Here is a 12,871-nt window from a genome sequence, read left to right on the forward strand (position 1 = left end):
GATTTCTGCAAAATGATACATACCTGTACATCTGACAAAATGTGTTTAGGCTCTTCGTTTCCATTTAAGTTCATTTAAAAAGACGATAACATATTCTCTGCAATCTCTGTAGTCTTCTTTTACCATCTCTTTGTTAATGATGTAAGTCGTGTCTCCCCTTCCCCTTCAAGGGAAATGACCCCTAATAATTCATAACCAATCGCTTCTTAGCATTTGGCCTTCGCTTTCCAGTTCAAGGGAGATGAGCCTTTGGCCATTTTGGCAGAAATACAATGCGTATTTTTTTTTATTAGAAACCAAAATGCTTGAAGAATCAAGCTCTTAAAGAACATTTAATTTATATTGTACAGAGAGCGTCTTGATTCCACTTGGGTTTGCAGCCGTATTCCATGTTCAACGCACCATAGCTTGTCCTTGGTCCCATTCATAGACAAACCAGGGATATTCCTACTGAGAACATGACAATGCAGCAGGCCCCACGCTGCAGCTCAGCTCCTGAGGTAATCGTTGACGGTGTCCATGACTATGCATGTACCTTTTGACTGCGCCCAACCTCGTGCAGGCTTTCGGCCCCACGCCTCATAGCATAGAGGCATCATTCATGTAAGCATAGCACAGAAAGGGGGGCGAACCACGACTGTGTGTTAATGTTGCACCATCTGCAGCATATACACCAATTTACTGAGATAATTAATGCATGAACTCTGTACACAACATTGCTAGGTTCCTGCCCATGCCTGGAAAACGTATAAAGGAACACATATTTTCAGCGTTCTTAATGACCAGGAAGAAACTAAATCAAGGGGTCAAATTGCAGATCAAATGCCAACTAGTATGGGATGGATGTCACTTGCTGTGTCTTTTGGCCATTTCTTTGAGTATTTCGGATGAACATCAGGACATGTTGTATGTTACTACATACAGAAACACTACATCAACTTACCACTACATCAGATCTACATCAAGCTCAATAGGATGTTAATAAGATGTCAAGGAATTAGCAACCACATTTATGCCCCTACAACATTTATATTTCTACTTCTACCCTAATCTTACTCCTAACTCAACACTCATCTATACCCTTCTCCTGACCCTACACCTACATCTGACTCTATTCTAAGGCGATTCCTTACAGTATCCCGTAAGAGTGACCTAACTTTAAAATAAATCCTACTATTAACCCTCAAACTTAATATAACCAAAGCATAACTCTAAAATAAACCCTAACTGTTCTTACAGATACCTTTTTATTTACCTTATATGAGATAGTGCCATTCTCAGTAGTGATATTCAATGTAGTTGTCACATCTGATGTAGCCGCTGGCTCCAATTGCTATGGTTAGTTGCTGTAGTGGATTTGAATTGATGTGGATACAATTTAGGGCAATTCACCTCCACCTAACAACTTGAAAGGACAAATTGCGAAACCACCAAACGGATTTTGCCGAAAAGCTTGATACTGCAGTCCTTTTCTTTTAGAAAAGCATAGACAGGAGGACTTTCTGTATAAAAGCAAATGATGTGTTACTACCGATTGTATGACGGAAGAACAGTTCTCTAAACCATACATGCCTTAATCACGCAGTCTTAACAACGACTGCGTCTTTAAGATGCATACCATTACCAGTCATGCCTTTTCAACAAATTTTGCTGGAAAGGCCTGATTGGTAAAGGTATATTTGTAGTAAAAATCACACCCAAGCCCCCCCTTCCCTGAGCTCTAAAACCCAACCCCCAGTCCTGCAATCTACACTTCCCAGCCCTAAGAAATTACTCCGACCCCCTACACTGAGCCCTTAAACCCGACCACCAGCCGACAAAACTACCCTGATCCCAGTCCCCCTGCCCTGAGTCTAAAAACTGCCCCCAGCCCTGAAAACTGCCCCTTCCCACGTCCTGATCCCTAAAACCCATCCCCAGCCCTGAAAAGTACCCCGACCCCAGCCTCCCACTCCCCGTCCCCTGCCGTGAACCCTAATACTGGCCCCAGCCCTAAAAACTACCTTGAAGCCCCCACCCTCCGGTCCAAATCCTACTTACCAAGCTGCATCCCAATCCTTCCTGTACCGATTCTTTCTTTTCCACTCACCTCCCATTCGGTCTGCATCTAGAGCACTGACTGCCTTAACCATGCATATGTGAGGCTAAGGCAAGTGCTATTCTGCTTGCGTAGAAATGGCCCGCAGCGTTAAGCCTGCATTGTAAATGCTGTTTCCCGTTCTCTACCCAATTCCTAATCTGAATATGATAAGTCTTTTCTTGAACTAACAAGGGGCATCAGCTCTGTCTGTGACTGTGGTGATTTAAAATATGCGCTTTACGCAGACAATAATTGTTTTATCATATATGTCATCCATACAGGTTTCTATAAAAATAAATGTATACAAAATACTCCATATCTGCTTAAAAATCTTATTTTGGAAAGTGCACATAATTATCCAACCATATGCATCTCATATAATATATATCTATATATATATATATATATATATATATATATATATATATATATATATATATATATATATATATATATATATATATATATATGTATATATATATATATATATTAGGCAGAAAGACGTCTCCAGCAGTCACGAAGGATAAATAGACGAGACGAACCCAGGTACTGGTGCTGATTATTTTATTTCGCTCTCCACCACACCATCATTACGCGTTTCGGCCAAGCTAGGCCTTGATCACATGACAACAGTCTAGGGGTGTATGTGCTCAATTTAAAGTGCTAGTGCCAACGGAAAAAGTATTCATTTCATAGACATGGAAGACATCCTGTTTGCAAAACATTGCTGCATAAATGCATGTATGCTGGTAAATAACAGTATAAAGTGCTATATATATATATATATATATATATATATATATATATATATATATATATATATATATATATATATATATATATATATATAGATATATTCATTCATTTATTTATTTGTGTATCTTGTTTATACCTCATGAAATAAAGGCATGCTGCTATCACAACCTAAATGGGAATTCTCTTTTTGTTCATTTATTTGCAGTTTGCTCCCAGTTTTCAAGAGGAGTCTTTGCTATTTTTGGATTTTATGACAAGAAGTCTGTAAATACAATCACATCATTTTGCGGCACTCTTCATGTCTCCTTCATAACCCCAAGTTTTCCCACCGATGGAACACATCCATTTGTCATTCAGATGAGACCTGACCTGAAGGGAGCTCTCCTTAGCTTGATTGAATACTATCAATGGGACAAGTTTGCATATCTTTATGACAGCGACAGAGGTAAGTGATGAACTGAAATCCTTTCATGTACATCAAGACTGTAGAAATACATAACATGCTATAGTGAAACGTTGGCATATGGGATTATTTATAAATGATATTATTTATATTGGAAGATATTCTCACAATATTAATTAGGAAGTGTTTATGCTGCTTTGATTAAATCAGGAAATAGCTTTGAAACTGCTATATGTTTGTCATGCCAAGGTGATTCCTGTTTACGTTTGTGAAGTGGGCTTCATCAAAAGAAAGAAATATTAAATTATGAAAAAATGCAGAGAACTGTCTACCATTATTTCCCACACGTGCTGCATCTAGTGATCACCAAGATAAGCCACTCGAGTGCCTCTTATTTCACAGAATTGATCTGTGAGAAGCCTTAGGCTGCGAGATTGCATTGGATGAGATCACAAAACATTTTTTTATGCTGCTTGTTCATGTCCTGCCAGTGTTTGGCCCAAACACCTTTTACCAATGTTTTATGAACACCGATTTCTAGAGGTGTGATTGTGCGACAAGAATGTTTGCAGTTGCACATATGTGTTTTGGAGGCAGTGGTTACCTTGTGACACAGCCCCAGACACAGCCCCTTGTTCTCTTGAAAAAATCAGTCAAGACAGGCAAGACTTTCTTGATCATGGCTTAGTTCTTTTTAGATTGTTACCTAGTAGGCACAATTTGTACAGCTGTTGTTGTCTCTATTTGGAATCAGTGGGATATGAAACTGCTTATGTCACTACCTAGTTCTCCTGTAGTCTATGCACAAACCCAGTTAATATGAAAGTTAGATAGTGGAGAATCATAAGAGTGGTCTGATGAGTCAGCATAAAGGCAGAGACATCCAATGGTAAGTATTTCTTGGATATACAGGAGCAACTTCTACTATCTTCATATTCCTCTGCAAATATCATAGGAGCGCACATTATTTATCCACAGGAAGCATGGAGGATGACAAGAGTCTGATGCTTGCTAATATTACCTGCTCACTTGCCCACGTGCTGCAAAGTGCACTCTCCAAAATATTTTATTAGTGGAAGCAGTGCTTGCCACAAAATATACCCCACTTAGTGTGAAGGGGTTAATGTAGTCTTTCATTAGCCTATTGGGAGACAGCTGTTCGTGACACTATCCTGTAGATTCAGGGAGGACACAGGCAATCATAGATCTACCCCTTGTGAAAAGGAGGTTTTCTACCCTCTGTGTTAATATCCTTATCAGTGGAAGGACTCCATTATTGAGTTCCTTCCTAAACCTAGTGTGTGTGTATACTGTTTGTTGCTGTTTGACCTATTATACTTGTGGTGTGTGGCTGAGAGGCCTTGTACAGTGTTAGTGACGTCCTAAGGACAATATAGGTTGCACTTCAATGGATCATTGGTTCAGAGACCCCATTGCATTCTGGGTGGTCTTGGGATATTCGTCAATTACCAGTTAAGTTACAAGATACAAGGGCCCTTATTTATGAGGCCTTGCGTCAGTTTTGCGCCGCCGGTGCGTCACTTTTTGTGACGCACAAGCGGCGTACAAAATGCCCCTTGGTGCGCCATATTTAAAAAGTGACGCATCTAGGTAGATGCGTCACTTTTTGAACCCTTGCGCCACATTATACCTGCGTCAGGTATAATGTATGCAGAGGGGGCGTTCCCCCGCAAAAAGCCTCGTAATAGTGACGCAGTGAAATCTATGAGATTTCACTGCGTCACTTTTAGGATGCTGATGCGTCAAAATCTTGCGCCTGCCTCACAGCAGGCGTAGGACTGACGCAAGCCCTTTCACATGGGGCTTTCCCCATGTGTAAGGACGCATTGCTGGAGTTGCGTCACTTTTGTGACACACTCCAGCAATGCGTCACTTTTGCGCTTACAGATGCGTCAGAAATACTGACGTATCTGTAAGTCCTTGCGCCATGATGCATCATACATTAAATATGACGCATCATTGATGTCGCAAGGAGTGCGCAGTGAAAAGTGACGCATCGCTGTTTTCATGCAGCGATGCGTCACTTTTCATAAATGAGGCCCAAGATGTGTCCAGTGACAGCATCAAACAGTGCTCTTGAACTTAAGAGTGCACTTCAGGGATCATTTATCCACACGTTAAGACAGTGCAAAGTCACAAAGAAATCGATGCAAACTGGCCCAAAGTTTGATAAAGTATTTACTTGTGCTAGTGCAAAGCTTTTTTGGGGCTAGAAATTTGCCTTAAATGTAACGCAAATAGTGCTCTGACCGGCTTCGAGTTACTTTGCATCAAAGGATTTCACCATGGCTGGTACATGGATGTTCCCATGCTACTATCCATGTTTTTGATGCAAAGTCCCATCTATCAATAATGGTAGACAGGGCTTTGCAACAAAAAATAACATCAGCGTTAGGCAAGCACTAACATGTCACACATTGCATGTGTGCTGCACTGTACAGCGCACATGCGGGGTGGGAACATTTTTAAAGTATGACTGAATATAGTATTGTCTATTGTAATGCTACCATTGAAGTACAAAATGTAAGCTAGTTATCAAATGAGCAAAGCTGTGTGCGCAGCACTCGGAAGGCTGAAAGAGAACCCACACTGAGGAGGAGAGCCCCAGTGCCATATCTTAGTAGACATGGTGCTGCCCTGCTCCCTCCTCCTAGAGTAACACAGTGCAGCAACTATAACAGCAGCATTGTTCTAGAGATCAGTAAATCCCCCCCTAGGTGTGCACCAAATCCGGTTCCACTGCTAGATAGCTCACAAGCTTCTTTGCTTCAAGCTGCGCCGCTCTGCAAATTAGGGCATTAACGTAACTATGCCCTGTAACATCTACTGCAATATACAAAACAGCTTATAAGTTGTAAATGGAAATATTTCTGCAGAGGCTTCACCTTCTGTACTGTGGCCCCAGATTTGAATGAGGGACCTCCTTCATAGCCAGCTGCAAACTCTCATCCAAAACTGACTGCTTCGAAAATGTATACATTATCTATAAAATGGCATCCATAAACCCACAGGAGAGGCTCATGTTTTCCCACTTTGCATGAACTAGCTCTTAAGATGATAAGAATTAAGGACAATTGTCCTTAAGAATAAGATGGCTGAGACAAGGTTGAATACTGCATTTTACCTGCTGCAGTGCTTTTGTCAGATCACAACTACAAATGCACACTTGACAGGTGTTTTATGTGGTCCAGGGAAGAAAAGCATGTGGTGTTCATCTAGCAACAAAACGTCCTCTTTCTATCTCATCTCCACCGAAATCTGGATACATATTCGTCAAGTCATTACACCATATACCTTTGTAAAAAACCTTGAAGCAAAGACAAGCAGTCAAGGATTCAAGAAAAGTAATGAAAATCTATTTGCACAGTCAGTAACCTCATCTCCTAGCATCCTGGCATGCTAATAGGCGAGAGGGTTAAAGGTATGGTACTGGAATCGATTTTTAAGTAATGTGCTACCAAAAGATAGGCTTAAAAATGTTCACAAACACATTTTGGCAGGACAAGCATATGTAGATAAGTATAGGTCAACAACATGTAAGTCCACGTAAATACACCATGTTGAAATATTAATATAATTAATATATGTGAAGCTAGGAATAGTACATCTGTACTTACCAATATATACTTACTTCTATGATATTTTGGTTGTGGTTATTCTTGCTGTGATTTGCTTGTATCATAATATTTCTGCGATCGATATTCTGACATACAACCAGGTCAAAAGTGCCTGGCTCTGTATACTTTGCTGCCCGGTTCCTGATTTCACCATGTGCTCCTTAGGAATCGGTAGTATAAATGCTTTCCAGTAGAGATCTCCAAAGAAATAATTTTTCCAGGTAGGTACATACCATCACCACACAAACTAAATACAGAAACGTTGTGGTGTAAACGCATTTTTAATTGTACTAAGAGATTCGGACAGGCAAGGCCGTTACAGGTAAGAGCAGTGAGGTGGTGGGGGAGCTGACATATGTTATGTTATGTTATGTTAACATTATTTATACAGCGCACAGCTGCCCCAGCAAAGGGGCGTCCTGGCGCTTGAACAAGTACTAAAACATAACATGCAGGAAGAAGGAAAAAGACGGCTAACCAAGTACAGAGAACAGGAAAGTTTTGATAGCACGCCTAAAGACGGACAGATTATCCAGAGCTCGAATGTGCACCGGGAGAGAATTCCATAACCCAGCGGCAAGCACTCGGTAGGAGCGGCCACCCATCCTGCTGAGTTTAAAACGGGGGCAGACCGCGAGATGAAGAGCCTCCGATCTCAAGGACCTCGAAGGAACATACGGGAAGAGCAAGTTAGCAAGTGCAGGCGGCGAGGAGAGCTTCATAATTTTAAAGGCCAAACAAAGCGCCTTAAACTTAATTCTTTGCCTAACCGGCAGCCAGTGAAGGGCAGAAATAGTGCTGGAAACAGAGCAATGCCTGGGAAGACCAGCAATGGCCCGCGCCGCAGCATTCTGTACCCTTTGTAGCCTAGATGCTTCAGCCTGGTTTACCCCCAGCATCAGTGCGCTACCGTAGTCCAGCCGAGATAGAACCGAGGCTTGGACCACGAGCCGCTGGGTGGGGGGGTCAAAAAACTTGAGGATTGGCCTTAAGCCTCGCAGAATTCCGTAGCAGGTGGCTGCAACCTTCTTCGTATGGCCCGTAAAGGTAAGTGCCGGATCCAGCCAGACCCCTAAGTTCTTTACTTCGGAAGCTGGGACGGGAGTGACGCCCAATTCTGGAGGCCAGCACTGATCTCCCCAAAGTTCCGCATGTTTCCCCAAAACCATAACTTCGGTTTTTTTGGCACGCAGTTGTAAACAATTGGTTTTTAACCAATTTGCCACTGCTACAAGTCCTGCTCGGAATCTGGGGGCATCCACTTCAGGTCTCCACTCAGTGTCACCGCCAGCTGCGTGTCGTCTGCATAATAGGTCATCGTCAAACCCCACTGTTTGACGATCGCAGCTAGTGGTTTCACGTAGAGGTTGAACAAGGTCGGGCTCAACGAGGAGCCCTGTGGGACCCCCAGGTCCAAAGTATGAAAGGTGGACTGGCAGGGTGGTATAGCCACCTTAAAGAATTGATCAGAGAGGAAAGAGCGGAACCACTGAAGAGCAGTCCCTGCTACTCCAGCTTCCTCTAGGCGCTGAATCAAAATACGGTGGGACACCGTATCGAATGCGACGCTCAGATCTAATAAAAAGAGCACCGCCATCCGCCCAGAGTGGCGCACCAGACGCAGATGCTCGGTCATGTAGAGCAGAGCGGTCTCGGTGCTGTGTCCCGGCCGGAAGCCATTCTGACTCAGGTCTAATATATGGTTATGAGCAAGATGATCAGTCAGGATGGAATTTACATGAGCCTCTGTGACTATGGCAGTCCAGGGAAGAAGAGATATGGGGCGGTAGTTCTCAGGCAGGAGCGGGTCTGCATTTGCCTTCTTTAAAACTGGGGTGACTACTGCCTGCTTCCATGCGGAGGGGACCATTCCGGTAGACAACGACAGGTTGATCAAGGTAAGTATCGGGACCCGACACAGGGGGGAAAGCATCTTAATTTGAGCTGGCTTCAGCAGATCCAGAGGGGAGCCTGATTTAATCCTGAGGCTCAGCTTGTCAAAAGCCTCCATAGACAAGTCAGGCAAGGAGGTCAGAGTCTCATAGCCAGAGAAGTTCGGGCCAGCTAGCTCTGGATCAAGCAGAGACAGGTCAAATCCTCGGTAGATAGCCTGCACTTTCTCCAGAAAAAAGGAGGCTAGACTCTCGCAATGAGAGTCGGTGCAGATTTCTGCCGAAGTGGCTCTTTTATTCATAAGGTCTTTAAGGACCTTGAAAATTAATTTAGAGGGGTTGGTACTGGTTTGGAATTCCTGGGCATAGAATGCGGCACGAGTTCTGCAAATTGCCCTATGATAGGTCTTCAGTTTGGCAAAATAAGAGGATTTCAGGCTGAGGTCATAAGACTTCCTCCATTCCCTCTCAGCTTTCCGGCAGATTTTTTTAAGCTCGGCAAGAGAGTCATTATACCATGGGCTGGGTACCTTGGAATGACATTTCGACCAGTGCATAGGTATAAGGGAGTCAAGAGCATCCGAAATCCATTTGCAAAACAGTTCGTAGCCTCGTTCCACATCCAAAAAAGGGCTCTGGGGTTTCTGCTCCAGTAACCTGTAAAACTCCTCAAGTTTGAGCTTGTGCCAGTGTCTTTTAAGAATCAGCCTATCCACAGATTTGAATGGCATATTATCAATGGGACAGAGGACTTCCACCAGCAAATGGCCGGTCCAGCCAACCGGGATCGGGTTGGACACCTTCACCCTCTCCAGAGTGGTAAAGAAGGGATCAAGAATGTTTTCCCCAGTATGAGTGGGAAGTGTTACAAGTTGGACAAGTTGCAGTGCTTCAAGATCTGCAAGCAAAGTGTCTATGGCTGTGGACGACACGCGGTCAAAATGAATATTAAGGTCGCCAGTGATGTTGAAGTTCGCATAGCTAGGTGCTAGAGAACTTACCATATCGGCAAGGGCGGTCTTGAAGGCTGTGTCGTTGCCTGGAGGGTGGTAGATAAGAATACCGCTCAGCGTGAAGTGATTACTGAAGGACACTTTAAAAAGGGCGCTCTCACAGGCTGGCAACCCAAGGGCTTTCCATTCCACGGGGAAGCACGATTTTACCGCCATGGCGATGCCACCTCCTCTCGTGGCACGATTCAGTGTGAAGACCGCATATTCCGGTGGAAAGGCAAGATTAAGGATAGCGGCATCCGAGTCCTGGAGCCAGGTTTTGGTGAGGAAAAGTAGATCGGGGGAGTCCATTTCAATGAGGTCATATATAAACTGGTGATGTTTGACCAATGACCTCACGTTCAGGTTCCAGATCCGAAGTGCACGGGCCGCGATGTTATTGCGCATGACCGGATCACTCCCTTCCAAAGATCGAATCCTAACCGGTCTGTCTTGGGACCAACCCCTACAGCCGCAAACAAATGGGCCGGATAAGGGGTCCACAGGATCACATGAACCAACATCGACCCTATTCCCAATGGACAGCAGTTCAGCCCGAGTATAGCTGAATGTGGGTAGAGCAGGCATGATGGTAATCGAGACTAGTGACCAGAGCCCTGCCGCGACTCGCGCTTCCTCGTCGCTGACGGGCGCAGACGGGCAGGACTCTGGCACGCCCCGACTGCGTGTCCCCGCTGCGCGGGGGAGGACGACTTTAAATAGCCGCTCCTAGGACCAGTGCGAGCACAAGGACGCTCAAAGATCAGGCCCGGACTGGCCGTTGCCGGCACCGGCAAACCCCCGGTGAACCGCATGGTTGGGGGACGTTTTTGGGTCCCTGGGGGCCGTTTTATATTACAGGGCCGTTTTTGCAGTTATGCTGCAAAAACGGCCCTGTAACAAAAACGGCCGAAAAACGGCCCAGGCACAGAGCGAGGTCGCACCCCACCCCACCCCCCCCCCCGTCCTCCCGAGGGGGGCCGGCCGAGCACTTTGCCAGGGCCGGTTCTGGTTCCCAGTCCGGCCCTGTCAAAGATGGCGCCCGCCGGGAAGAACCTAGCCCAAAGCAAGATGGCGCCCAAACAGGACCACCCCCGGGACCCGGACCCACCAAAGCAGCGGTGCTTTAAATCTTTTATATGCGGTGAGAGGGAGGGGAAAATACCCAGCCTAGTCCCGCTAAAAGCAGGGGAAAACGTGAAATAAAGATAACGCAAATAACAATCAGGGAAATTTAAAAACTCAAAGCGCTAGCAGCAGCACGTGCGCGGCAGTGCAAGTACCTTGTCCAGACTGCAGGCAAAGGGAGTCCGCCTTAAATAGGCACTCCTAGGACCAGTGCGAGCGCAAGGACGCTCAAAGATGGCGCCCGCCGGGAAGAACCTAGCCCAAAGCAAGATGGCGCCCAAACAGGACCACCCCTGGGACCCGGACCCACCAAAGCGGCGGTGCTTTAAATCATATATATGCGGTTAGAGGGAGGGGAAAATACCCAGCCTAGTCCCGCTAAAAGCAGGGGAAAACGTGAAATAAAGATAACGCAAATAACAATCAGGGAAATTTAAAAACTCAAAGCGCTAGCAGCAGCGCGTGCGCGGCAGTGGAAGTACCTTGTCCAGACTGCAGGCAAAGCGAGTCCGCCTTAAATAGGCGCTCCTAGGACCAGTGCGAGTGCAAGGACGCTCAAAGATGGCGCCCGCCGGGAAGAACCTAGCCCAAAGCAAGATGGCGCCCAAACAGGACCACCCCCGGGACCCGGACCCACCAAAGCGGCAGGGCTTTAAATCTTTTATATGCGGTGAGAGGAAGGGGAAAATACCCAGCCTAGTCCCGCTAAAAGCAGGGGAAAACGTGAAATAAAGATAACGCAAATAACAATCAGGGAAATTTAAAAACTCAAAGCGCTAGCAGCAGCACGTGCGCGGCAGTGCAAGTACCTTGTCCAACATATGATGAGATAGGAAAATTAAAATAAATAAGTAAAACCACTTACCTTGCGCTCGCCACATCGCCGACTCAGCAATGCAGCCAGCGCAAGGTAAGTGGTTTTATTTATTTATTTATTTTATTTTCCCTATCCCGTCGTATGTCGACTCCCTCCTTCTCCTCCTCCCCGCCTTACCGCTCTTATCTGTACTGGCCGCGCCTGGATTCAGAATGGACTACTAGTGCAATATTTATGCCAAGTATCAACCTAGCCAGTGTATCATGACGAATGAGGGCTCTTCAGTGCCGCCGTTTAGACATTTTCATCCAATTCTTATTAGGTCTCAGATCCTCTTGCCCTGTTTCTCTTGTGAGGGAGGCTTTTGTTGTGTGCCCAGCCCTCTCTTTGCCAGCAGCATGTAGTGCACGTCCTTTGCACTACACACACTGGGTGCGGTGGAGTTGGGCAGCGAGGTTTCCCAGAAGACATCTGAGGGCAGGTGTATCAAAATACCTATTTGCGATTCTCAAATAGCAATTTTTTGAGAATCGCTATTTGAGAATTGCAAAATGGTATGTATATAATATGTTGCAATTTTTTAGCGATTTCTTAAAATTCCTTAGTTGCGATTAGCAAATTGCTAATCGCAATTAAGGAATAATTTACCATTCATTTCTATGGGCCAGGAGGCCCATAGGAAGGAATGGGAAGTTATTCTCAATTTGCGATTCGTAATTAGCTAATCGCAAATTGAGAATAATTTCAAGGGTGCAAGGGTGTCTTAAAGACACCCTGCTGCACCCCTGAAATTTACATGTGTGAGCATATGGCGCACATACACGCCCTAAGGGCATGTATGAGCGCCACATGGCACCTTTACAAATGCCAAAAAGTGCATTTGTAAAAGAATACGCAAATTACCATCAACTACAAATTGGTGGTAATTTGCGATTTCTTAGTGTAAATTTGCAAAACTTAATTGCTTCTTACATAGCATTTAAGGAATCGCAATTTGCGATTGCTTAAATGCTTATGCAATATTGAGGAATCGCAAAATTTGCGATTCCTTAATATTGCGATGCGTTTCAGATGATACATTGCATTTTCCAATTTTTTTTGTCGCAAACCCTGCTTTTTACTGAATTCCAGCGTTTGCACCCAAAAAAAAAAGTTTCATACATCT

The 12,871-nt window shown here is 44.8% G+C and overlaps 1 protein-coding gene across 6 annotated transcripts in view; it reads left to right on the top strand.

Annotated features, from left to right (window-relative positions):
• Window positions 1-12,871, top strand: part of GRIA2 (glutamate ionotropic receptor AMPA type subunit 2) — a 531,232-nt gene that overhangs the window by 172,503 nt on the left and 345,858 nt on the right. For all 6 annotated transcript variants that reach the window (XM_086962351.1, XM_086962349.1, XM_086962346.1 and 3 more), the window contains exon 3: window positions 3,042-3,281. In XM_086962351.1, the coding sequence (XP_086818477.1) occupies window positions 3,042-3,281 (240 nt within the window). The remainder of the gene's footprint in view (window positions 1-3,041; window positions 3,282-12,871) is intronic.

Source organism: Lissotriton vulgaris, chromosome 3_1, assembly GCF_964263255.1.
Source record: "Lissotriton vulgaris chromosome 3_1, aLisVul1.2, whole genome shotgun sequence".
Classification (NCBI taxonomy): Eukaryota; Metazoa; Chordata; class Amphibia; order Caudata; family Salamandridae; genus Lissotriton; species Lissotriton vulgaris.